General features: G+C 43.8%; 2 protein-coding genes across 10 annotated transcripts in view; both read left to right on the top strand.

Annotated features, from left to right (window-relative positions):
• LOC127395168 (uncharacterized) overlaps positions 1 to 27583 on the top strand; it is a 1033854-nt gene that overhangs the window by 374838 nt on the left and 631433 nt on the right. Inside the window, exon 2 of one of the 7 annotated variants that reach the window (XM_051641687.1) lies at positions 5277 to 5462. The exons of 5 other annotated variants lie outside the window; for them this stretch is intronic. The gene's annotated coding sequence lies outside the window, so the exon portion shown is untranslated. Of the gene's footprint in view, positions 1 to 503; positions 681 to 5276; positions 5463 to 27583 lie in introns of those variants that run through there. One more of the 7 variants, XM_051641688.1, reaches the window with a different exon arrangement.
• LOC127395190 (E3 ubiquitin-protein ligase KCMF1-like) overlaps positions 1 to 27583 on the top strand; it is a 92724-nt gene that overhangs the window by 32559 nt on the left and 32582 nt on the right. The window contains exons 2-4 of one of the 3 annotated variants that reach the window (XM_051641759.1): positions 11629 to 11823; positions 14118 to 14285; positions 25428 to 25567. In XM_051641759.1, coding sequence (XP_051497719.1) covers positions 14255 to 14285; positions 25428 to 25567 — 171 coding nt within the window. In that variant the 5' untranslated portion in view covers positions 11629 to 11823; positions 14118 to 14254. The remainder of the gene's footprint in view (positions 1 to 11628; positions 11824 to 14117; positions 14286 to 25427; positions 25568 to 27583) is intronic. The other 2 variants (XM_051641758.1, XM_051641755.1) reach the window with 2 other exon arrangements.

Here is a 27583-nt window from a genome sequence, read left to right as displayed (position 1 = left end):
AATAGGGACTTGGGGATAGTTTGAACAGGTTACCCCTTTAAAAAGAAGGAAAAATCCATTGTGTACTAATTCTGTGTTTTGCACTACTATCAGCAGCTTCCCAGGCAAGTGAGCCATGAGGTTTAGTTAAGGTCATAGATACAGTACTGATAGATGGTAGATTGACCATCACAGGCTGTCCTGGCTGTAATGTTGTTGGATATTCTCTTTCCAGTAGGTGAAGTGCTAAGCTAAGTTTTTACAAAGAAGGCTCAGCTTACAGGGCTTCCAGTAGGCCTATATCAATTATTTAATTGATGGAGTATTTTGAGAAGTCATGTATCCCATTAAGTCTCATGTGGTTTGAGATTCCTTTTCAATAAGCCATTGTCCTGGTTTGAGCCAGGATTAAGCCAATTTTTCTTTTCACTGATTTTTTTTTCCTTCAGTAAGCTTTCTTGTAACTAGCAACTGTGTGTTCTGCTAGGCTGATAAGACAGTGGAATGTTTTTCTAACTACTGAGGCTTCAAGGTTACACCTTCACTCCGCCGGCTCAGACACTATGGGGAGATCTCTGACCCCCCCCGTGGGAGGCTGAGTTAGACAGACAGCAAAATTGGCCAAAGATATTCCATATATCTACGTAAGCTCAAAGGAAGGACAGAGATCTTAGAAGACAGCTTCCTCCTTCTTCTCGCGCTCTTCCGTCCATGGCCGGCGTCCGGGGAGGACTCTGCTCATCCATCACCGCCGACCCTTAGGCTCGAGCTCTCCTGACCCTCATAACTCTCTGCTTTCTCCGGCAGCAGCTCCGGGATTCCTCGGGACTCTTCCCAGTTCAGGGGAGTGCTGTGGGAGTTGCTGGGGGTGGGGGGAGGCAAGAGGCTTTTGCCCATATCTGAATATATCTGTATATAATTGTATATATTTTCTTGTGTGATTCATTAGTGTTTTAATTAAAGCTGTGTAGTTTAGTTTTCAATCCAGCCAAGTCTCTTTTTCTCTCTCTTCTTCCCTACCTGGGTGGGGGGGGGAGGGGATCGAGAGCATTGTTGTCGGACCTGAGTCAAACGGTGACAGCCATTAGCTCTTACAACTGTCCCATTTGGTTGAGAGTAGTATAGGATGTGGAATGTACATTTAATTCCCTCTTGTTTTGCCCAATCTTGCACTTCCTTACATGAAAAATGTGAGCCATTATAATTTTGGATAACATCAGGAGTAGGTAGATTTGAGAACCAAAATAATAGCCCTTACACTATATTTTGGCAATTGGCTTTCTGATACTTAGTTGTGATAAGCAAGCTGGAGACTGCTTCCACTCCTGTGAGGTTGTAGGGATATCCTGCAGAGGATGTCTGATATAATAAATTTTCCATGTAGACCATAAATTTTTCCCTTCACTGATATATAGAGGTGGTGCTCTAGCAGGGTGATCTGCTTGTAATTTCACTGTTTGCTGAGGACATTCTGTAAGAGTAGTTTCACAAGTTTTCCTGTTTATATGCCAGCCTTTATTCTGTGCAACAAAGTGAAGAGCTTCTTTACCTGTGTGGCCTAAGTTTTGATGTAACCATTCTCCCAATCAGTACAACTCAGGTTTTAAGGCAATTTTTCTAATTTTATTTAACTCATCTACCTTTTGATTCCACTTTGTGGCTGTTTGATTGTCCTTAGCATGAGCTTTTACCCATCTCATCTTGAAAAGTGTTTTCTTGGCTATGTCTAGTAATAATTGCCAATCTTTGTTTCTCCAAACTGTGGATCTCTTTCCTTCCCAATTCAAGGTTTCCCTTTGACAGAGCCACCATGTGGCACCATCCCACATGGCATAAAAGTCTATGTATATGATTTTTGCTCCATTCTGTGCTGCCAAAACAGCTGCTTCACCACCTTCTATTGTTTGCTGGTGATAATATCTAATGCAACAGCCTTAGCCTTACCATTTACCCTTTTTGCTGAAGCATCTGTAAACCAGATATTTTCTGTTGGTGTACCCTCAGTGAGGAGTGGTGCATCCAGAATGGGTGATGGTTTAAAAGGTTGTTGTAATGCTAAAAGGTCTGTGTTTATGGACATCTGACATTTGGAAACCTTAGTATGCCCTTCAATTAACTGTATATTTTCTGCAACTCCTGTTAGGTAGGCATACCATTTTTTGTTAGTGGGTTTTTGTGTAAGGCCTTTTGGGGGAGCAGTGCCCTTTAGGATTGCTTCTAGTAAATTAAATGGTCCTCTGGTTTGCACTGGTTATCCCTGATGTATTTTCTCAACTTCTTTAACTGCTTGGACTAAATATAAAGGTCCCTTTTCCCATTCAAAGTATCATTGCTCTGTTTCTTTAAATGCAGTTGAGCTAAACAATGTCTTTTTGGCCCATTGGGGCCAATTCAGAACAGATTACAGGAAGTGAAACAAGGCCAACTGTAAGGTTCTGCACCTGAGTCAGGGCAATCCCAAGCACAATTACAGGCTGGGCAGAAAATGGATTGAGAACAGTCCTGAGGAGAAGGACTTGGAGGTGCTGGTTGAGGAGAAGCTCAACATGAGCTGGTAATATATGCTTGTGGCCCAGAAATCAGCAACTCCATTGCTGCCTTCCTAAAAAACAATAATGGATAATCATCCGGGCTGTATGAGGGTAGGAAGTTTCCTCATCACATCCTTAACTCAGGTCCCAGGGAGGCAGTGGACTTCCTTAAGAAGTGTGTCCAATCGGCAAATTGGACCTTCTATTCATAGAATCATAGAGGTTGGAAGTGATCTCTGAAGATCATCAAGTCCAACCCCCCTGCTGCAGCAGGAACACCTAGGGCAGATCAGGAAAACATCCAGAGGGGTCTTGAAAGTCTCCAGAGAAGGAGACTCCACAACCTCTCTGGGCAGCCTGTTCCAGTGCTCTGTCACCCTCACAGTAAAGAAGTTCTTCCTCATGTTGAGGTGGAACTTCCTGGGTTGTAACTTGGTGCCGTTTCCCCTCATCCTATCACAGGGCACCACTGAAAAGAGACTGGCCCATTCTTGACATCCATTCTTCAGATATTTATAGACATTATTAAGGTCCTCTTAGTCTTCTCAAGACTAAACAGCCCCAGGTCTCTTAGTCGTTCCTCATATGACAGATGTTCCAGTCCCTTGATCATCCTTGTAGCCCTCTGTTGGACTCTTTCCAGCGTATCCCTGTCCTTCTTGAACTGGGGAGCCCAGAACTGGATGCAATACTCCAGATGTGATCTTATGAGGGCAGAGTAGAAGGGGAGGCGAACCTCCCTTGACCTGCTGGCCACACTGTGGCTCTCTTGGCCACAAGGGCACATTGCTGTCCTATAGATAACTTGTTGTCCACTAGGACCCCAAGGTCCTTCTCCATGGGGCTGCTTTCTAGCAGGTCAACCCCTAATCTATATCGGTGCATGGTGTTTTTTCTCCCCAGGTGCAGGACTCTACACTTTTTCTTGTTGTTCCTCTCAGTAGAGAGTTTCCTATGACAATAACTATGAAAGTGATTTTGACTTAACCTGGATGACACCTCCAACCTACATGAACCATTGTCATTGTTCAGTTCCACTTTTAGAGCCCATTATGCAAGGGCACCTGTGAAGGTGAGATAGTCATGGAGGAGAGGCTGGAACTTGTTGCCATTGCCCTCTATTCCTTAAGTCACTGTGTTCTGCTGTGTGGAGAAAGGATAAGGAACCCTCATTATCGTGCATCTTGTCTGCCTGACAGGCCTGGCCCAGGGAAGGTAGGGTGCAGTTCCAGTAGTCTTCTCAACCTACTGACCTGCTCCTGGAGCTCTATCACTAAGCCAAGGAGTTCCTCTATCTGGGTGCATCTCCCACAGGTGTGCTCACTGCTACCATCTGATACTGTTGTAAGAGCAGGGCCCACCCTGCAGGCTGACACCTGGGTGGCAGTGCGTTCCTACCGGAGCTCTGTCTAGGAACCTTCGTCAGTCCTGGTGGGTGCAGAGTTTAGGGAGGTCGTGGCTTTTGGTGTATACCTTCGCTCCCTGTTCGGGCCGGCAAGGTTATAGCGCCCTTCCTGTGCGCCCTTCTGCGTGAACTGACACGCCACGCCCTGGTCGTGCCGCTCCCTAGGGGATTTCTTTATACCGGGGGGAAGGAGGGGGCGGGACGGACTTGGCTGCAGTTGCTCCTGACCCCCGCCCAGGTCTCGTCAGCCTCTGTTGCGCGAGCTGCGGACTCCCTAGTGGCGCTCTCCGCTCCTCCTGAGGACCCCCCGGGTTCGGAAAAACCCACCTTCGCACCGCGCTACAGCGCTCCGCTGCGCATCGTGCCGGCAACGGAGCTGCTTGCCTCGGCGACTACAGACCATGTCTTTTAATTTGATTGTGAAGGGATGAGTTATTACTCTCTGCTTTGCAACTGTTACCTATTCTAATTAAAATCCGTTCTCTTTCTTGGATATACGTTCTGAGTAGGAAGTAATTGTGGCTTAATGTCTTCAAGTAAAGAGTGTTTACAGTGAACATGTTGTCTTTAATTGTTTTATATTTACATTAAAGTGTTGCTCTTACTCTGTCTAGTAGTTAAGTAGAATTCAATATTTCTGTGCTTTTCCTGTGTAACACTGAAACAGAATAGAGCAGTCTTGGATAAGACTGACAAAGGAAGCAAGTTATTAAAAATTTTATCTCAGACTGATGTTCTTTAACTGCTATTCCTGAGGTATTTTGATAAACCTAAAGGCTTGCATATCCTGTGTGACCTGAATGTAAAATTTCCAATGTTTGTTTTTTTTTTCCCTGTCCCTAATAATATCTCAGTTGTCTATAGTATTTGGGGAAGTCAAATGGAAAATACTTTTACTAATCAGAGAGAAAACAACCTGAGTTTTCTTTGTAGTTTTAAAAATTAATCCTAGTACGAAGTGGTATTTGAACCCTAATATTATTCAGCACTATTCTCCTCCTTTTCTTAATGTTCAACCAGATGTTCACCTTAATCTGATAAATACTTAGCTCCTCTTTTATATTTATTTTTATTAGAAATTAACCAAATTTTATAGCATAAGAAGTTATATTTGATTGAGAAGATGAGAATAAAGATGGAACTATATATATTTAATATGTTAGCATTAAGCATATTGCATATAAAATGCTTGCGTGATAACTTCTCTGAAATTTTTGGCCATGATTGTCCTGGTTTGAGCCAGGATTAAGCCAATTTTTCTTTTCACTGATTTTTTTTTCCTTCAGTAAGCTTTCTTGTAACTAGCAACTGTGTGTTCTGCTAGGCTGATAAGACAGTGGAATGTTTTTCTAACTACTGAGGCTTCAAGGTTACACCTTCACTCCGCCGGCTCAGACACTATGGGGAGATCTCTGACCCCCCCGTGGGAGGCTGAGTTAGACAGACAGCAAAATTGGCCAAAGATATTCCATTCCATATATCTACGTAAGCTCAGAGGAAGGACAGAGATCTTAGAAGACAGCTTCCTCCTTCTTCTCGCCGCGCTCTTCCGTCCATGGCCGGCATCCGGGGAGGACTCTGCTCATCCGTCACCGCCGACCCTTAGGCTCGAGCTCTCCTGACCCTCATAACTCTCCGCTTTCTCCAGCAGCGGCTCCGGGATTTCTCGGGACTCTTGCCAGTTCAGGGGAGTGCTGTGGGAGTTGCTGGGGGTGGGGGGAGGCGAGAGGCTTTTGCCCATATCTGAATATATCTGTATATAATTGTATATATTTTTTCTTGTGTGATTCATTAGTGTTTTAATTAAAGCTGTGTAGTTTAGTTTTCAATCCAGCCAAGTCTCTCTCCTTTTCTCTCTCTCCTTCCCTGACTGGGTGGGGGGGGGAGGGGATCGAGAGCATTGTTGTCGGACCTGAGTCAAACGGTGACAATGATAGAGGTGAAAAATGTGGTTAACTTGAAATACTAGAATAGTGAGTCCAATGTGTTAAAGGAAAACAACCTTCTCTTTTAATTTATGGGACTGTTATGCATCTCTTGATTAATCCATAAATTCAAAATGCTTGCTCGTAGAAACTGATTTATATTACCGAGAAGAGAATACCATTGAAGATGCCTTTAGGAGTGAGGTTTGATCATTAAAAGGTATAATGAGTAAAAATCTTTAGGCTTCTAGCTCAATGCTATCCTCTAGTGGAATAATGTTGCATTAAAAAGTAAGCACATTTTTGTCTGATCAACAAGTTTTTTAACTAGACCTGGTAGCCCCAGTAATATTGATTGTGAGGAGAGGGTGCATTAGTATAAATGTGTCACCGTTTGACTCAGGTCCGACAACAATGCTCTCGATCCCCTCCCCCCCCCACCCAGTCAGGGAAGGAGAGAGAGAACAGGAGAGAGACTTGGCTGGATTGAAAACTAAACTACACAGCTTTAATTAAAACACTAATGAATCACACAAGAAAATATATACAATTATATACAGATATATTCAGATATGGGCAAAAGCCTCTTGCCTCCCCCCACCCCCAGCAACTCCCACAGCACTCCCCTGAACTGGAAAGAGTCCCGAGAAATCCCGGAGTCGCTGCTGGAGAAAGCGGAGAGTTATGAGGGTCAGGAGGGCTCGAGCCTAAGGGTCGCCGGTGATGGATGAGCAGAGTCCTCCCTGGACGCCGGCCATGGACAGGAAGAGAGGGCGAGAAGAAGGAGGAAGCTGTCTTCTAAGATCTCTGTCCTTCCTTTGAGCTTACGTAGATATATGGAATGGAATATCTTTGGCCAATTTTGCTGTCTGTCTAACTCAGCCTCCCACGGGGGGGTCAGAGATCTCCCCATAGTGTCTGAGCCGGCGGAGTGAAGGTGTAACCTTGAAACCTCAGTAGTTAGAAAAACATTCCGCTGTCTTATCAGCCTAGCAGAACACACAGTTGCTAGTTAAAAGAAAGCTTACTGAAGGAAAAAAAAATCAGTGAAAAGAAAAATTGGCTTAATCCTGGCTCAAACCAGGACAAAATGTCATAATTTGGGCCTGTTTCTCAGTCTACATATGTATTTGTGTATTGATAATTGACAGTAGGAAACCTGAAAAAGTCTCCTTGCTATTCTTTAAGGTAAAATGCATCAAAAATTTGAACAGTAAACTGGATTCTTTCTCTTCAGTGATCATTTCCGTAAGGTCATTATGGAGAAGATGCAGGAGAACGGTTTCCGTTGATTAGGAATTAATTGTAAAAGCTTTTTAAAAGTCACTAACGTGTCATGTAAATAAGAATTTTGTGAGGAATCTAAATTCTTTTGACAGCTTATTTATTAATTTGCTCTTTTTGTTCCCTGCTTATAATGGAACCCTTCCTGAGTGTGTGTTTTTCCTTAAAACTTGAGATGAAAATGGATGCATCCAGTTCAATTTGGCATTCTGCTGTCTTTTGCTATGTGGATTTTTTGTGTGTTTTTGTGTTGTTTTTTTTTAAGGCATAGAGAGGCAAGCTTCTAAAATTTTAGTTAACACAGTGTATGGGTTAAAAAAACAAAGCTGAAATTATGAGGCTTTTTTTCTTTGACACTTTCCTGTTACATTAAAGGATATGAAAGTAGTGTATTGTACTACCCACTATCAGGTTATCCAAATGAAAACATGATATTAAAAGCTTGTTTAAATTGATCCTGAAAGAGGACTCTGATAAAACTATTGCATGCGTTGTTGTAACAGTTTGACTCAGGATCGACAACAATGCTTTTGATCCCCTTCTGCTCCCACCCAGGAAGGAAAGGAGAGAGAGAATGAGGAGAGAGATGGCTGGATTGAAAACTAAACTAGACACCTTTAATTCAACACTAATGATAAAAGAAAATATATACAATTTTATACAAATGTGTTCAGGAGTGTGCAAAACCCCTATTGTCTCCCCCCACCCTCAGCAACTCCCAAAAATTTTTACCCAAGCAGGTTTCTTTCACATATCACAGGGACTTTATCCCCATCTGCAGTATGTTGAAGATCAGACTGAGCAGGTCCAGCCCAATTGATGGATCCCCTGGTATTAACTAACCAGGTGGCCTTTGCCAAATTTTTGTCCCAGTTTTTGAAAGTTCCACCCCCCCATTGCCTTCAGGGTAGCTTTCAACAAACCACTGTACCTCTCAACTTTCCCTGAGTGGTATATCCACTCAATACCATGCTCTTTAGCCCAGTCAGTAACAAGACTGTTTTTGAAATGAGTCCCATTGTCTGACTCAATTCTTTCTGCAGTACCATGCCTCCACAAGATTTGCTTCTCAAGGCCCAGGATAGTATTCCTGGCTATGGCATGAGGCACAGGATATGTTTCCAACCATCCTGTACTTGTTTCCACCATTGTAAGCACATAGCGCTTACCCTGGCGGCTCTGAGGCAGTGTGCTGTAGACATTTGGCCAGGCCTCCCCAAACCTGTACTTGGACCACCTCCCCTCATACCACAAAGGTTTCAACCGTTTTGCCTGCTTAATTGCAGCGCAGGTCTCACAGTCGTGGATCACCTGTGCAATAGTGTCCATAGTTAAGTCCACCCCTCGGTCACGAGCCCATTTGTATGTTGCATCTCTGCCCTGATGACCTGAAGTGTCATGGGCCCATCGAGCCAGAAAGAGCTCACCCTTGTGTTCCCAGTCTAAGTTTATTAGGAACACTTGGGCAGCCTCATCTGCTCATTGGTTGTGTTGATGTTCCTCAGTGGCTCGACTCAGAGGCACGTGTGCATCTACATGACGCACTTTTACCACCAGTTTCTCTATCTGAGCTGCAATGTCCTTCCACAGGTCAGCAACCCAAATAGGTTTACCCTTTCTCTGCCAGTAGTTCTGCTGCCACTGCTTTAGCCAACCCCACAAGGCATTTGCTGCCATCCACGAGTCAGTGTAAAGATAGAGTCTCGGCCACCCCTCTCGCTCAGCAATGTCCAAAGCCAGCTGGATGGCTTTGACCTCTGCAAACTGACTTGATTCACCTTCTCCTTCAGCTACTTGAGCAACCAGTCGTGTAGGACTCCACACGGCAGCTTTCCACTTCCGGCGGTTCCCTACAAGACGACAGGAGCCATCGGTGAAAAGGGCAAATTGCTTCTCAGTCTCTGGTAGATGATCATATGGTGGAGCTTCCTGAGTCTGTCTCACCACTCCTTGTGATGGCATTCCAAAGTGGGTGCCTTCTGGCCAGTTTGTAGTTGTTCTGCAATACCTGGACGATTAGGCCTTCCTATTTGAGCTCGCTGGGTGATTAAGGCAGTCCATTTACTCCAAGTCACATCGGTGGCATGATGGATAGGAGAAAGTTTACTTCTGGAACACAAAGCTCGGTACTGGTAATCTGGGTGCCAGGAGGAGCTGTGCTTCAGTGCCAATCGCTTCTGAAGCGGCTCTAACTCCTTCATACGCTGCAAGTATCTCCTTCTCAGTTGTTGTGTAGTTGGCCTCAGAACCTCTGTAGCTCCGGCTCCAGAATCCCAAGGGTTGACCTTGAGTCTCCCCTGGTGCTTTCTGCCAGAGGCTCCAGTTGGGACCGTTGTGTCTGGCTGCGGTGTACAGCACATTCTTGATGTCTGGCCCTGTTCGAACGGGTCCAAGGGCCATTGCCTGCACAATCTCCTTTTTGATCTGCTCAAAAGCCTTCTGTTGTTCAGGACCCCATTTAAAGTCACTCTTCTTTCGAGTCACCTCATAGAGACGTTTCACAATTTTCTTGTAATCTGAAATATGCGTTCTCCAAAACCCAGCAGTGCCTCAAAAAGTTTGAGTGTCCTTTTTAGTAGATGGTGGGGCCATAGCTGTTACTTTGTTAATCACATCCATTGGGATCTGGCGACGACCATCTTGCCACTTGATTCCCAGGAATTGGATCTCTCGTGAAGGTCCCTTGACCTTACTTCTTTTCACAGCAAAACCAGCATCCAGAAGAATTTGATGATCTTTTTACCTTTCTCAAAAACTTCTTCTGGTGTGTCACCCCACACAATGATGTCATTGATGTACTGCAGGTGTTCTGGAGATCCACCCTTCTCCAGTGCTGCATGGATCAGTCCATGGCAAATGGTTGAGCTGTGCTTCCACCCCTGGGGCAGTCGATTCCAGGTGTACTGGGCTCCCCTCCAGGTGAAAGCAAACTGTGGCCTGCATTCTGGTGCTAGAGGAATAGAGAAGAAGGCATGAGCGATGTCAATAGTGGCAACACCACCTGGCTGCTTTGGACTCCAGCTCGTACTGAAGTTCTAGCATGTTCGGCACAGCAACACTGAGCAGTGGTGTCACCTCATTGAGGCCACGATAGTCCACTGTCAGCCTCCACTCGCCATCAGGCTTTCGCACAGGCCAAATAGGACTGTTGAAGGGTGACCGAGTCCTGCTGATCACACCCTGGCTTTCCAATTGCCGGATCAGCTTATGAATGGGAATCACAGTCTCTGTTGGTGTGATATTGTCGTCTCTGCACCATTGAAGGGGCAGTTAGCACATGTTCGTCTTCAACATTCATCAACCCCACTAGAGAAGGGTCACCTGAAAGGCCAGGCAAAGTATGCAACTGTTCAGTGTCCTCAGTCTCTACAGCTGCTATACCAAAGGCCCTCCAGTACCCTTTTGAGTCACGGAAGTATCCTTTCCTGAGATAGTCTATGCCAAGGATGCACGGGGCATCTGGGCCAGTCACTATAGGGTGCATTTGCCACTCCTTACCAGTGAGGCTCACACCGGCCTCCACAACAGTCAGTTGTTGAGAACCTCCTGTCACTCCAGAGATAGTGACAGAGTCTGTCCCTTTATGACTCGATGGCATTAGAGTGCACTGTGCACCAGTGTCCACCAAAGCTTTATATCTTTGTGGTTCTGATGTGCCAGGGCACCGAATCCGCACAGTCCAGTAAACTCGGTTGTCCCTCTCCTCCTCCTGGCTGGAGGCAGGCCACCTTTAATTTTGAGCATTAGAGGTCGATGCACTATCATGGGTGATGACTGGTGCAGCTGCCTTCTTGGAAGGACCATCTCCTGCCTTTGTTCTGTTTAGTACATCTTGCATGTGTATCTGGAGAATATCAGTGGGTTTCAAGTCCCGAATTCTCATGTCCTCTTTAAAATAATTTTTCAAGAGAGACCACAGGTGGCGTCGTAGTGGGTCCTGTCTCTCTCGCTGCTGTCTCGTAGCAGGACATCTCCTCTTAATGACTGCAACATATGACCGGTTGTCTCTAGGGAGAATCCGGAGTTTACCTCCGCGTCTGTTCGGCGTCTTATTCTTTCTGTCAGTCATTTGTTCAATGGCTGAGGTGTGGAACTGATGGGAATCAGACATTGTGTCTCCAGACTGTTGTGGTTTGAAAGCCACCTCACGCACAGTTGGTCTTTCGTAGTTTTCAGAGCATCCCATGAAGGAGAATATATGGGCACGTGCTGCTGGTACAGCCTGTGCAAACCTCCGGAACATTTTGTGTGTAGCACAGAATTTCGTCAGGATTTTAAGTCCATCTTTATCATAGATCAGCTCTTGCACAGGTATTTCTCAAGAGTGGGTGTTCTGCTCCGGCGCCATTTGATGTCACCCTTGTGGGGGTATCTCTCTCTCACAGCTTAAAGAAATCAGTCCCACAGGGTGGTAGTTCCCATCTTACTACTAAGTGCTCTATCAATACTAGCATCTCTGGCCAGGGATCCCAACTGCTTGGCTTCCCTCTCATCCACATTGTAGGTTTCAGCACCACTATTAAAGCATCGGAGCAACCAAGGAAGAATTCCCTCACCATCAATGCGGGTGAAGTCCTTTCTCATGAGGCGCAGTTCTTTCATAGAGAAAGGCTGGACAAGGTCATCGTCATCATCTGATTGAGGAGGGCCTGCTGTTCTATCTACTTGAGAAGGGCCTGATTTTTTACCTGTTTGAGAGGTACCAGCTCCGTTAACTGTTTTAGAATCCTCTGCTTCCTCAATTTTGGTCTCTGTTGTTGCTTGAAGAAACTCTCGGTGTCTCAGACAGGAGCGGGTAAAAAGGGAGTAGCATTTTGCCTTTGCCTTGCTCCCGGTCACAGGATTAACTAGATTGATTTGAATGGGAGTGGACTTAGTCTTTGCAGAGGCACTTGTTTCTGTAGCAGTACCAGTGGTGGCAGCATTGCCTGTGGGGGATCAGTAGTTAGTGGAGCAACACCTCACCCTACATATCCACGCTACGTTATAAACATTCAGCAGAAGCATCCCTACTGCAACAATGCTATTCAGATCAAGAGCTGGGAGATTCAGCTTGAAACAAAATAGAGAGGTAAAATTGAACCTGCTACTGGCATTGCCAACATGGACCGTTCCATTCACTTTCGGATTTGTACTGTAACTGTACACATATAGTGCCCCCATAAACATCAGTAGGAGGACTAGGCTGGTAATGATACGGTTGATTATGGCCATAGTTCTATCAATAACCCATAAAACAATCACAAGAGCGGCTACTAAGAGCAGAATGCTTGGCTGCATACCACATGTACAATTGCATGTTTGGAAAAAGGTCCAGTAGATTCACTGCAGAAAGTGTCTGTTCAGTTTTCAATTCATCATGAAATTCAGCAGAAGTGTTGGCCATTGCTATCTGAGGGATTCCTCCCATCAGAGATGGAATTTTGAACACTCCCAATTAATGAAAATTTATAACGTGGGCTTAAAATCTAGCCCCACGTTGGGCGCCAATAAATTGTTGTCACTGTTTTGACTCAGGTCTGACAACAATGCTCTCGATCCCCTCCCCCCCCACCCAGGCAGGGAAGGAGAGAGAGAAAAAGAGAGAGACTTGGCTGGATTGAAAACTAAACTACACAGCTTTAATTTAATTTAAGAAAATATATACAATTATATACAAATGTGTTCAGGGATGTGCAAACCCCTATCGCTTCCCCCTATGCCCAGCAACTCCCACACACTCTCCTTCGCTGTGAACAGTCCCAAAAAGTCCCAGAGCTGCCAGTGAGAGTGTAGAGTTATGCGGGTCAGGAGAGCTCAAGACTAGGGGCAACGGTGATGGATGGACAGAGTCCTCCCCTGACATTGGCCTTGGCCAAAAGAGAAGGGAAGAAGAAGCTGGAAGGAAGTTGTCTTTTGTGATCTGTGACCTTCTTCTGAGTTTACGTAGATATATGGAATGGAATATCTCTGGCCAATTTTGCTGTCTGTCTAATTCAGTCTCCTACTTAGGGGTCATAGATCTCCCAGTAGTGCTTGAGTTGGCAGAGCAAAGACATGACCTTGGAGTCCCAGCAGTTACAAAAACATTCGAGCATCTGTTATCACTCCATGCTGGGACACTTTGCTAGTTAAAAGAGAGCTTACTGAAGGAAAAAAATAATCAGTAAAAGGGAAAGTGACTTTATCCTGGCTCAAACCAGGACAGGTGTATACATTAGTTTTATGAAGCCCCTTAATTTACGACTGCAAGTGAAAGAAGTTTTTGTGGGCCTTAACAGATGAAGAAATGATGATGCTTCCTTTTCCCTTACCAAAGTAAACAACAGAGAGCTACAATGAGAAAATTGCAAAAGCCTTCAGAAGATAATCCTTTTCCTGATACAAGCAGTGTGATTGATTCACAGTGCAAAGATTGAACTTCCACAAGGAAGAAGCTGAAGAGCTGATGCAATATAAAATTAAGATGTATTCCAAGTTCTTCTGTACTTCAAAATAGAAGACCCAAATTTCTGATCCCAGTTATGTATACATTGTAAAAAACATTTTTGGCATTCTTCAGACTTGAACTGTTAGAAAGTATAAATAAAAATGCAGGGAGGGATGTTATGTGGTGGTCTTGTGTTTTTATGATGCTTGTGGGATGGTCTGGTGTGAGATTTTTCTTTTTTAGGTTGTTTTCACAAAACTTCCAGATCAACCACTGTACTACTTAACCTCTATAGTGTTTTGAACCCCAAGCTTCCTAGCAGGGAAAAAGTGTGATTAAAAGTAATTTATAGCCTAACAAATTATCATTTTGAGTGTTTGACCATTTTTTATTGAGTTGGACTTTCACTTTGGATTATTACTGCTTTTTTTTTAAAGATATGTTTAAAACTGAGTCTTGCCATGCATCAGCTGCACAAAATCTTCTTGGATGCATTCCTTTTTTTGTTGGGGGGGCAATAACAACAAATCTATCATTACAATAATATGAAATTTTTGTTTTTAAGCAATTTTCTTTGTTCACAGGTGTCAGCTGTGATGCCTGTTTAAAAGGAAATTTTCGAGGTCGCAGATACAAGTGTTTAATTTGCTACGATTATGACTTGTGTGCAACTTGTTATGAAAGTGGTGCAACAACAACAAGGCATACAACTGACCATCCAATGCAGTGCATACTAACAAGAGTAGATTTTGGTAAGTAATAATTTAATTAATATTAGAGCTGTTTGCTGTAGTTAAGAACTTGTATTTTTGTTTCACTACTTAAACTTTTATTTCCCAATTAGCATGCTGAAAACTATAGCAAGTTCTTTGTGCAAAAAGCTTGTTTTCTTTTTGGTTCTAGCATATGAAATCTGCTTTACACATTTGGGTTAAGTATTTTGGCTCACAGCATATTATCAGACTATTAGGTATATATATCTCATAAAAAGGATTAGTCCTAAATTAACTTTGAATTCAAAAGGTAAAACAAAACTACATGTATCCACCACCCCCTTCCCACAACGTGTTGTACTACAAAGTACCATAGTGAAGAAGAGAAATGGTGGCGACAGTTTTGGGAAAATGTTTTCCAGTTATGTAAGTGGATGGCAATGCAGCAGGGGTGGTAGGCTGTACTGAACATGTGTTCATTTAGTCAACAATTTAGCCAAGAACCAGGTGACAGATGCTGTTATCCCCCCACTACTCTCCCAGGGAAAGAAAAACAGGGAAATGGTTTTATACTAGGAAAGGGTAGATTAGGTTAGACATTAAGAAAAAGTTATTTAATATTAGGGTGGTAGATCACTGGAACAGGTTGCCTAGAGAGGTGGTGGAGGCCACATCCCTGGAGACATTCAAGGTCAGGCTTGATGGGGCTCAGAGCAATCTGATATAGTTGGAGATGTCCCTGCTTATTGTAGGGGGGGTTGAACTAGATGACCTTTACCTTTAGAGGTCTCTTCCAACCCAAGACATTCTATGTTTCTTTGAAATAAAGGAAAGAATCTTTAAGGTTGGAAAAAACTAGAAGAGGTTTAATGAAATAGTAATAATAATGGTAAATTACAAATATATATGGAATATATGTAAAATATATATGAAACCCACAATCCTCAGTTGGTAATTACTCTCTGACCAGAAAAGTCCCAAACTGGACTCCACAGCAGATGGGGGTGCCCAAGTCCAGGGTACCAGCAACAGTTGACAAAAGCCTTGGAGCAGCCAAGCTGGTCCTGCTCAGGGAAGAAGGAGAAGGCAACCTGATTGGATAACAAATAGATGAACTCCAACCAACACAGCAACTAGAGAGGCCAGAAGAGGGCTATCTTAGGAGCCATTTTATACTGAGCACCATGGGAATAAATATTGTGATTGGTTGATTTTGGGTCACCTGACCCATCCTATCCTCTGTAAGTACAGCTGCTCCCCCTACTGCAATTGCCACATCGACAGGTTATCAGCAGCTGGTGGGGTCCCAGATCATCTCAGGTTAGTATAGCTACAGGAAATTTTTATCCTGGTTCTCAAACCAGGACAATGTGCAAGACTAGTGACAAAAGCCAGGAAATAGCACCCTTAGTCACCATTTTCTCTTCTCTGAGTAATTTTTATTGCGTTGTATTTATAACACCAGTGTTGCAATTCAGGAGATACTTCCATAGCAAATCTTTGCATTAAGATTGTGTTGACAGAGGATACTTATTTCTTATTTATGCCTGTTTTAACCCCAAAAGGCTAATGACAGTCAAAACCATTTATAATGATTCAAACTATACTGTCTTGAAGTTTTACAGCTCTTTTAGTATTTTTTTTACCTTTTTAATTTTAAAAAAAGGATTGAACAAACAAATGCTACTTCCTATATACATTCAAAGCTCAGAACAGCTGAATATACCAATATACAGGTTCTCAGAACTCTCTTTGAGAAGTCTCACGTTCACGTGTAATTAGAATCATAGACTAATTTGGGTTGGAAGGGACCTTAAAGATCATCTAGTTCCAAATCCCCTGCCATGGGCAGGGACACCTCCCACTAGACCAGGTTGCTCAAAGCCCCATTGAACCTGGCCTTGAACATTTCCAGGGAGGGGGCATCCACAACCTCCTTCAGCAACCTGTTCAAATGAAGCAAATATTCTTCTCTCCCTCTGCTTTTAAAGATGGGGGAGGAAAGATGTTTCATAGGAACAATTTGTTCAAGACTCAGCTATAGTTGATGATAAAGATAGACCTAAGGAAAACATATCTCTAGTTCCATTCAACATACTACCCAGTAAGCAACATTGTCTCTATATAGAAGCCTGTGGAGACTGCACTGGTAATCTATGATTAAAACTTTAAGTTCTGGTTTGCAATGAAGCAACTATTAGATTCTCATGCATGTTAGATAGGAACAGCTTGGAAATTTAATGAAATTAATGTGCAGTTGTATACTATGTAAGAATATCAGGGCTAAGCTGAAGCAGTTTGTTTTTACCCAATAACCCCTCCCCAGCCAAGAAGGGGATTCAGGAAGAGTAGAGAAGCCCTGTGGGTTGAAAAGAAAGAGTGGTTGGACACTGGACCAGGCTGCCCAGGAAAGTGGTAGAATCACCATCCCTGGAAGTGTTTTAAAGAAATATAGATATGGTGCTTAGGGACACTCAGGTGAACCCGTCTCCTTTTAATTATGTCTATCTCCCCTGGCTAAAACTGCACTATTGGGATCTAGCAATACCCATCCTGCCATGTAGTGCCTAGAAACTGGTTTTCTTGTACTGAAGCCTTGACCTTGCTTCTTTTGATGGCAAACATGACTTGCAGTAGAGTTGCAATTACCCTCTTCTTCCTCCCTCAAAAACTTTTGGTGCTGTATTGCCCCCTCCTATAACATCATAAACATATTACAGATGATGTTCAGGTGCTCCACCCTTTTCTAGTGTGGACTGAATTAGTCCATGGCAAATGATGGGACTGTTACCACATGGAAGCAGCTGAGTCTAGATGTACTGAACATGTATCCAGGTCAAAGCAAACTGATCACCATTCCACTGCCAGTGGACTAGAGAAAAACACACTTGGGATTGTAGCATACTACCTAGCTGCCTTTGACTCCATTTCACATTGAGTTCTAACATGTCCAACACAGGCCCCAATAGTCCAGTCAGTCACCACTGGACTTACACACTGGCCAACTAAGACTGTTAAAAGGTGATGTCATAGTTAAACTCAGGATCAGCAATTCAACCAGCTACAATAATGCTCTCAATCCCTTGCCCCTTACACCTAGGTAGGGGAAAGGAGAGAATAAAGGAGACACTTTCTGGATTGAAAACTAAACTAGACAGCTTTAATTAAATACTAAAAGAAAATATGTACAGTTATATACATGTGTTCAGGAATGTGCAGAACCTTATTGCCTCCCCCCACCCCAAGCAACACCCACAGCACTCTCCTTAGCTGTGAGCAGTTATGAAATGTCCCAGAGCATGGCAGAACAGACTGGAGCTGAGGGGAGAGTCAGGACACTGACAGAAGAGAAGGGAAGTAGCAACAGGAAGGAAGTTGACTTCCATGATCTTCAACCTTTAACTGAGTTTAACTGAGCTGACAGGGATGTATGGAATGGAATATTTTGGTCAATTTTGCTGTCTGCCTAGTCCACTCCTCCCTAGAGGAGGGTTGCAGATATGACTCTTCTGATCCTTCACCATGTGAAGCTGCAAAGTCTCCTTGATATCTCAGCAAAAAAATACATTTCAGCATGACCAGTCCACTAGCTGGAAAATGTGCTGCTAGTTAAAAGAGAGCTTACTGAAAAGTAAAAACATTGCTTTCTATTTTTAGATAAGTTTACCTTTTCACTGCCAGTTGTTCTGCTGCCCCTGCTTTAGCCAACCCCACAAGGCATTTGCTGCCATCCACGAGTCAGTGTAAAGATAGAGTCTCGGCCACCCCTCTCGCTCAGCAATGTCCAAGGCCAGCTGGATGGCTTTGACCTCTGCAAACTGACTCGATTCACCTTCTCCTTCAGCTACTTGAGCAACCAGTCGTGTAGGACTCCACACGGCAGCTTTCCACTTCCAGCGGTTCCCTACAAGACGACAGGAGCCATCGGTGAAAAGGGCAAACTGTTTCTCAGTCTCTGGTAGATGATCATATGGTGGAGCTTCTTGAGCCTGTCTCACCACTTCTTGTGGTAGCATTCCAAAGTGGGTGCCTTCTGGCCAGTTTGTAATTGCTTCTATGATGACTGGACAATTAGGCCTTCCTACTTGAGTTCACTGTGTGATTAAAGCAATGCATTTACTCCAAGTCACATCGGTGGCATGATGGATAGGAGAAAGTTTACTTCTGGAACACAAAGCTCGGTACTGGTAATCTGGGTGCCAGGAGGAGCTGCGCTTCAGTGCCGATCGCTTCCGAAGCGGCTCTAACTCCTTCATACGCTGCAAGTATCTCCTTCTCAGTTGTTGTGTAGTTGGCCTCGGAACCTCTGCAGCTCCAGCTCCAGAATCCCAAGGGTTGACCTTGAGTCTCCCCTGGTGCTTTCTGCCAGAGGCTCCAGTTGGGACCGTTGTGTCTGGCTGCGGTGTAGAGCACGTTCTTGATGTCTGGCCCTGTTCAAACTTGTCCAAGGGCCATTGCCTGCACAATCTCCTTTTTGATCTGCTCAAAAGCTTTCTGTTGGTCAGGACCCCATTTAAAGTCACTCTTCTTTCGAGTCACCTCATAGAGAGGTTTCACAATTTCACTGTAACATGGAATATGCATTCTCCAGAAACCAACAGTCCCTCAAAAAATTTGAGTGTCCTTTTTAGTAGATGGTGGGGCCATAGCTGTTTTTTTATTAATCACATCCATTGGGATCTGGTGACGTCCATCCTGCCACTTGATTCCCAGGAAGTGGACCCCTCCTGTAGGTCCCTTGGTCTTACTTTTTTTTTTTTTTTACAGCAAAACCAACATCCAGAAGAATTTGGATGATCTTTTTACCTTTCTCAAAGACTTCTTCTGGTGTGTCACCCCACACAATGATGTCATTGATGTACTGCAGGTGTTCTGGAGCTCCACCCTTCTCCAGTGCTGCATGAATCAGTCCATGGCAAATGGTTGAGCTGTGTTTCCACCCCTGGGACAGTCGATTCCAGGTGTACTGGACTCCCCTCCAAGTGAAAGCAAACTGTGGCCTCCACCCTGGTGCTATAGGAATAGAAAAAAAGTCATGAGCAGTGTCCACAGTGGCACACCACCTGGCTGCTTTCGACTCCAGCTTGTACTGAAGTTCTAGCATGTCCAGCACAGCAGCACTGAGTGGTGGTGTCACCTCATTGAGGCCATGATAGTCCACTGTCAGCCTCCACTCGCCATCAGGCTTTTGCACAGGCCAGATAGGACTGTTGAAGGGTGAATGAGTCCTGCTGATCACACCTTGGCTTTCCAATTGCCGGATCAGCTTATGGATGGACATCACAGAGTCTCTGTTGATGTGATATTGCCGTCTATGCACCGTTGAAGGGGCAAGTGGCACATGTTCGTCTTCAACATTCATCAACCCCACTAGAGAAGGGTCATCTGAAAGGCCAGGCAAAGTATGCAGCTGTTTAGTGTCCTCAGTCTCTACAGCTGCTCTACCAAAGGCCCACCAGTACCCTTTTGGGTCACGGAAGTATCCTTAGATAGTCTATGCCAAGGATGCATGGGGCATCTGTGCCAGTCATTCCATCGTGCATTTGCCACTCCTTACCAGTGAGGCTCTCATCGGCCTCCACAACAGTCAGTTGCTGAGAACCTCCTGTCACTCCAGAAATAGTGACGGAGTCTGTCCCTTTACGATTTGATGGCATTAGTGTGCCCTGTGCACCAGTGTCCACCAAAGCTTTATATCTTTGTAGTTCTGATGTGCCAGGGCACCGAATCCACACAGTCCAGTAAACTCGGTTGTCCCTCTCCTCCTCCTGGCTGGAGGCAGGGCACCTCTAACATCAAGCATTTGAGGTTGATGCACCGTCATGGTCAAAGGACCAGTCACTGAAGCAGGGTTCTTCCTGGAAGGAAGATCATCTTCATTTTATTATATCTCAGAGCTGTTGCACGTGTATCTGGAGAATAGCAGTGGGTTTGTTGTCCCAGGTTCTTATGTCATCTTTTTAATAAACATGCAAGAGACAACAGAGGTAGTGTTGAAGTGGGTCCCGTATCTTGCTGCTGTCTTATAGCATTGCATCTCCTCTTAATGGCTGCAATACAGACCCCATTATCTCTAGTGAGATACTGGGGTTTACCTTCCCATCTCTTTGGCATCTTATTCTGTCAGTCATTTTTTTAATTGCTGAGGTGTTAGACTGATGGGCATCAGAGATCATGTCTCCATACTGTCATGTTTTCAAAGCCAATTCACACAGTTGGTCTTTTGTAGTCATTACACCCCATGAAGGAGAATACATGGGCATGTGCTGCTGGTACAGCCTGCGCAAACCTCCGGAACATGGGCGTGTCACACAGGACATCATCAGGATCCGTGATCCCCTTTTTATCATAGATCACCTCTCACACAGCTAATTCTCAAATACGTGATGATATTCTCAGGAGTTGGTGTTCTGCTTCAGCGCCAGTCGATGTCACCCTTATGGGGCTATCTCTTCCTTACAACTGAAAGCTGTCTGCTCCATAGGGTGATAGTTCCTGTCTTACTACCAAGTGTTCTATCAATACCAGCATCTCTGGCCAGGGATCCCAACTACTTGGGTTCTCTTTTGTCCACGTCATAGGTTTCAGCCCCATTATCAAAGCATCAGAGCAACCAACAAAGAAGTGGCTCACCTTCATTGTGGGTAAAGTCCTTTCTCATGAGGTGCAATTCCTTTAGAGAGAAAGGTTGGACAAGATCATTGTCATCTCCTTGATAAGGGCTTGCTCCTCTAATTACCACTTTTAACATTGCTTTTAAAAAGGGGTCCTCTACTGTTAAGTGTTCTTGTGGTTTTAGATGGCTGTTTCTTTGCTTTGTTCCTAGTCACAGGATTAACCTCAAGTTTTGTTTGTTTGGATCAAGTGGGTATAGCCTTAGTCTTAGCAGCAGCAACCTTGCCTGTGGGGAAGCAGATTGTGATCACTGTACGTATCCATAGTACATTATAAACATGCAGCAAAAGCCTCTCTAGTGAAACAGTGCTATTTTGATTAAAAGCTGGGAGATTCAGCCCAAGAGGAAACAAGTAGAACTAGATCTGCCATTTTTAACACAAACCTTTCTATTCACATAGAATTTGGTACTATACCGTGCCACCCTATAGATCAGTATCAAAACCCCTGTGATCACTAAATATGTTATTACACAGTTAGTTATGACTATAGTTTTTCAATACACCATAAAACAATAACAAGAACAGCTCCACAGAGCAGTATTATCCCAGCTGCATACCACATGTACAACTGCATGTTGGGAAGAAGGTCCAGCAGAAACATGAGAGAAAACATGTTCAGTTTTCAACCCATCACCATATTCAGCAGAAGCTTTGCCCAATGATATCTGAACAATTCCTCCCATCAGAGCTTGAATTCTAAACATTCAGCAATTAGTCAGAATTTAAAGCCTGGACTTAAGATACAGCCCCACATTTGGCACCAATAAATTGTCACTGACTCAGGATCAACAGTTAAACCAGCAACAACAATGCTCTCAATCCCCTCCCCCTCCCACCCAGGTAGGGAAGGAGAGAGAGAATTGAGGACAGACTTTCTGGATTGAAAACTAAACTACACAGCTTTAATTAAACACTAATGATATAATTATATACAAATATGTTCACGAATGTGCAAAACCCTGTTGCCTCCCCCCACCCCCAGCAACTCCCCAGGCACTCTCCTGAGCTGTGAACAGTCCCAAAATGTCCCAGAGCGCTGCCGGAGAGAGCAGCAGAGCAGACAGGAGTTGAGGGTAGAGTTACAAGGGTCAGGAATGCACGAGCCTGGGGATCAATGGTGATGGATACATGGAGTCCTCCCCAGATGGCAACCATTAATGGAAGAAAAGAAGCAGCAGGAAGGAAGTTGACTTCCATGATCTCTGACCTTACACTGATCTTACATAGATATATGGAACGGAATACTTTGGTCAATTTTGCTGTCCATCTAGTCCACTCCTCCCTAGAGGAGGGTTGCAGGCATGACTCTTCTACTCCTTTAGCATCTGTGGCCACAAAGCATCCTTGATATCTCAGCAGTAACAAGCATTCCAGCATTATCAGTCCATGTCACCGTTTGACTCAGGTCCGACAACAATGCTCTCGATCCCCTCCCCCCCCCACCCAGTCAGGGAAGGAGAGAGAGAAAAGGAGAGAGACTTGGCTGGATTGAAAACTAAACTACACAGCTTTAATTAAAACACTAATGAATCACACAAGAAAAAATATATACAATTATATACAGATATATTCAGATATGGGCAAAAGCCTCTCGCCTCCCCCCACCCCCAGCAACTCCCACAGCACTCCCCTGAACTGGCAAGAGTCCCGAGAAATCCCGGAGCCGCTGCTGGAGAAAGCAGAGAGTTCTGAGGGTCAGGAGAGCTCGAGCGTAAGGGTCGGCGGTGATGGATGAGCAGAGTCCTCCCTGGACGCCGGCCATGGACGGAAGAGAGCAGGCGAGAAGAAGGAGGAAGCTGTCTTCTAAGATCTCTGTCCTTCCTTTGAGCTTACGTAGATATATGGAATGGAATATCTTTGGCCAATTTTGCTGTCTGTCTAACTCAGCCTCCCACGGGGGGGTCAGAGATCTCCCCATAGTGTCTGAGCTGGCGGAGTGAAGGTGTAACCTTGAAACCTCAGTAGTTAGAAAAACATTCCACTGTCTTATCAGCCTAGCAGAACACACAGTTGCTAGTTACAAGAAAGCTTACTGAAGGAAAAAAAAAATCAGTAAAAAGAAAAATTGGCTTAATCCTGGCTCACACCAGGACAGTCCACTAGCTGGAAAGCTTGCTGCTAGTTAAAAGAGAGCTTACTAAAGAAAAAAAAACAAAACAGTAAAAGGAAAATTGGTTTAATCCTGGCTCAAATCAGGACAGGTGAGCACTACGTGGTTCTTTAGTTGAGAGTTCAGCTTCTGGATGGGATTCAGGGGTATATTTATTAGTACAGTATTGTCACCAGTTCACCATTGTAGTTGTTCTTCATCAGCCCCACAATAGAAAGGTCCTCTGATAAGCCACAGAGGATAGACAGCAATCTAATTTTCTCTGTCTCCACCACCTCTACACTAAACACCAACCAGTGCCCACTCAGGTGCTTGAAGTATCCCCTTCCAAGATAATAAACACTAAGAACAAATGGGGCATCAGGGCCAGTCACTCACTGTAGGATGCTTTCACCGCTCATGTCCAAGCAGACTAACATCAGCTTCAGTCATAGTAAATTCCTGGGCTCCTCCTATTTCTCCAACAATAGAAATTGATTCCATCCTGATAAAATTGGAGGGCATTATGGTGCCTTGTGCACAGGTGTCCACCAGAGCTTTTTTTTTTTTTGAAACAGACATGCGAGGTCATCGAACCCACATGGTCCAATAGACTCAGTTGTCCCTGTTCTCCACCTGGCTGGAGAAAGGACCCCTCCAATTCTGAGAAGAATGCCCGTTATTGGCATGAATGAGTGACTCACATGAACTAGATGTCTATTGTCATTAGTCACACATTTTTAATTAAAAGCTGAAGTTCATCTGCACCATCTGGGGGGCTGTCCACTAGAAACTGAAGCAACACTTTTCTTCAAAGATCCCCCTTTTATGATCTTTTTGCCTTACAACTCATTCACATGTGCCTGTAAGAACAAGGTAGATTCTTCTGTCCCATTTTCTCACGTTTTCCCCATAGTTACACAAGAAAAAACAGGATACCTCATGATGCGTCTCTATCAGGCTTTTCAGGGGTACACTTTCTCTGGATGGCAGAAACGCTTGTTGGTACAGATAGCAAGTGTAGCCTGTTCTCTGCCTGGGAGTCTGTCTAGCACCTTATTGCACAGTTCCACAGATTTGTCAGATGGTTTTTCCATAGCAGAGATACTGGCTCATAGGGAAGAAAATAAATTATTTGTATATTGCCATAGTCAAGTATCCAACTCACCTACCATTGGTGCCTCATCATCCTTCCGGCCACACAATGGCAAAGTTTGTATACGCTGGCAGCATGCTCAGTACCCACTTGTACCACATGGGTCCAGTAACTGATACTTCTGGATCCAATGGTACCTGTGGGTCATCCAAATTAGCAAAAATCAGCTCCCACACAGCTATTTCTCTCAGACATTTGACACCTTTCTCAATAGTCATCCACATATTCTGTATATGACATAATCCCTAAAGGAATACCTGTTCTTCACACTCAGGAAGCCATCTCCAGGGAGTGAGGGACTGTGCTTCTCTTGCTAAGCCTTTGTTAATGCCCACATCTCTAGCTATTTGTCCAAACTGCTTAGCTTTGTTACCTTCTTAATTCCATGCCATCCACTCCATTATCCTAGCACCAGAGCAGCCAAGTAACAAGTTTCTCTCCTTCATACCAACTCTAAATCTTCGCAGATATCTTGCAACTCACTAAAGAACAGATATCAGCTAGTTACCTCTTCACAATCTGGTCCTCTTCTGTATTGCTTCTTATATATAGGGGCAACTAGCACCATGTGAGTGTTTTAAGTCAACTGCATCACCCATCGCCAGGGTCTGAGTGACTGCAATGCTTCTCATCACTGCAGGGCCTGTTGCAGGAGTTGCAGCCACTACCGAGCACATACCTCTATACCAAGGGTCCACTTCAAGGAAGACCAGACACTTGAAAATATTCAAGAGACCTAATAACACAAACACAATAGCACAAGCATCCCAAGAGCATTCTAAATTGGCCATGCCCATCACCATTTCATAATGATCAGAAACTGGTATAATCCCTAACAAATTCATTATACCATGAGCTAAGACCATACAACCCAGAAAACCTGCATCTCTAAATCCATGCCCAAAAGCAATAAACCAGAACCAAACAGCAGTAAAGCCACCCATAGCCACCAAAACAATTCCAAAAAAAGAAAAAAAAAAGCAGCACTTAGTTACCTATGATTCTATGTAGCTTAGTGCTATTCCTCTATAAGCAGTGAAGGAAACCTTTCCTCGAGTGATGCAATTTAATATTAATTTAGCTTTATAATATTGGCATGTGCACTTTGTGCAGAATTAATATGTTTGTTTTGATTAAATAATGAATGAATTTGACAGTGATTACATGCACATAGGTGTATATATAAAGATATTGTATAAATAAAATAATGAGCTATGCTGCTGGAAGATAACCCCTCCTCAAATGTAATCTTTTTCCAGATTTGTATTATGGTGGAGAAGCTTTCTCTGTAGAGCAGCCGCAGTCCTTTACTTGTCCTTATTGTGGAAAGATGGGTTATACAGAAACAACTCTTCAAGAACATGTTGCTTCTGAACATGCAGAAACATCAACAGAGGTGGTAAGCTGCTTCAGCGTTGTTTTTCTATTCTAATGAAAGTATATGAGAATTTCCAGGAAATGAGTTGTGTTTTTTTTTAAGTATGTGTTCATTTAAATACTGACTAGGAAGTTATGTACCATACATACATACACACCATGCTAGTGTTTTCCCTCTTGACTCTGAGCTACAAACAGTCCCCAACTCAGTGATCCTACATCTGCCTACAATATCACCTTGACCTCTCTACAGACTTTCTCACAGCTCTCTCAGCAGTCTGAGTTGAGGTTATGCAGCTGAGTCCTTGGATCTTTGATACGCAGGTATCATGGATGAGTGTTTAGGATTCTGTCAACTACGCCAACTTGTCTTGGGGCAGTGTTTAGATAAAAGTGTGACTTAAAGTTCGATGGCAAGGTTCACTCTATTACTTACTACATGGAGGAAACAAAGAGAGGGAGAATCAGGTTAGAATAAATTTAGAATTATTTATACCAGGATTTGAGGCACAGAAAGGTAAGGGAGACCCTCCCATTGAGTCATGAGGTTCAGAGTGGACCCCCTTGCTTTCTAAACTCCTACTCAGAGAGGAGTCTAGTGCAGCTGGATCCACTCCTACTCCCAGACTTGGCCAGTGGTTTATGTCTAAGGGATTATATGCATTTATAGCTAAAGCATTATATGTGCACACCCAATTATTTATATCACTTAGCTATGATTTCAAAGTTTCATCATGCTTATTCCCACTTCAGTTGCCTTCCATCTGAGTGTCTGGTGTTAGTTCACTCTGAAGTTCAAACCCTTGGTTTCCCAAAGCAGACTCTCAGGCATCAGATTTTATAAAATAAATAATTTAATAGAGTGGTACAGCAGCATGGTCAACTCGTGTCTCTGGAGAGGGACTGACCCAAAGAAATCCCTGGGCAATTATGCCCTTACAGACTATTCACCCATCTCACGCAGTGGTTCAGTCCAGTAGTAATATTTGTGTCTGGGGTCTTCTTGTTCCTCATTGGATTCCTTCACTGTCTTCAGGCAGGCCATTATCTTGTCTAGTTGCAGCTGCTTTTGATGGCTGTAGCCTTGAAGCCTCTATATCTTCTGATTTACACTGGCTCTGGAGGCCTTGTTTTGACTAAGTAGGTACATGTTCAGTAAATATACGTGGAGATTTACAGCTTGTGGCCTAAGGCTTCAGCAAATCTTGCTGCTCATGCTAAGTAAGTAAAGCTAAGCAAACAGCATACTAAATCATACAATATTATAACTCAAAGTGATTAATTCTATTTATAGCTTGAGTTATTTAAGCTAAACAACTAATATCTCTTAACACTAAGAGGCATCCCTGCTAAAAGGGAGAGTTGCCTGGTGTGCAGTCCAGTTGCCATTCAGGGAGAATTCAAATTGGGCTCATCCAGCGATCTGTCATTGGAAAAAGATCTTGTGGCTTCAAGGAGCACCCTTGAGGAGCATCCCATCTCAAGGGAACATCTTCGCCATGCAGCCACTGCCTAGCAGGGAGAGCTCAAAGAAGGCTCACTTAGGCTGTCATATTTATGGAATAAAGTGGTTGGCTCATAGTCAAATTGCATACAATGTGAGAGGTATGCAAAAGACTCCTTGTACCCACAACTTATTGGTGTTCACTGTGTTGCTCTGCTCCTTTGTGGGTTTCCTAGAGGAGTTCTTGGCCTAGCTACAGCTAAGGCCTTTACCTCCTTTGGAGCCCATACCAAGCTGCTGCTGATTTGGTTAAGGGGGGTCAAGGGCATCCATCACAGCAGACCGCTAAATCCTGGTGTTAGAAAGAGGGTTAAACCCTTGTAAAAATAAATAGCTTTTAAATATATTGACTTCTTATAAAGTGGCCCTTGCTGTTTCCCATTATCCCCTGCCACTTGATTTTCATGATTATTTCAACAGTTGTAATTAATGCAGAGCAATTATATACCATATAATAGACTACTGGAACAATTGTTTTGCTTCTGGTTTTGTTAGTTAAGTGTTCTGATGTTCTCAAGTTTTTATATCTAGATG

The sequence above is a fragment of the Apus apus genome, chromosome W (genome assembly GCF_020740795.1).
Source record: "Apus apus isolate bApuApu2 chromosome W, bApuApu2.pri.cur, whole genome shotgun sequence".
NCBI lineage: Eukaryota > Metazoa > Chordata > Aves > Apodiformes > Apodidae > Apus > Apus apus.
Note: the sequence above shows the minus strand (reverse complement) of the source record. Positions and strands in the feature narration are given on the sequence as shown.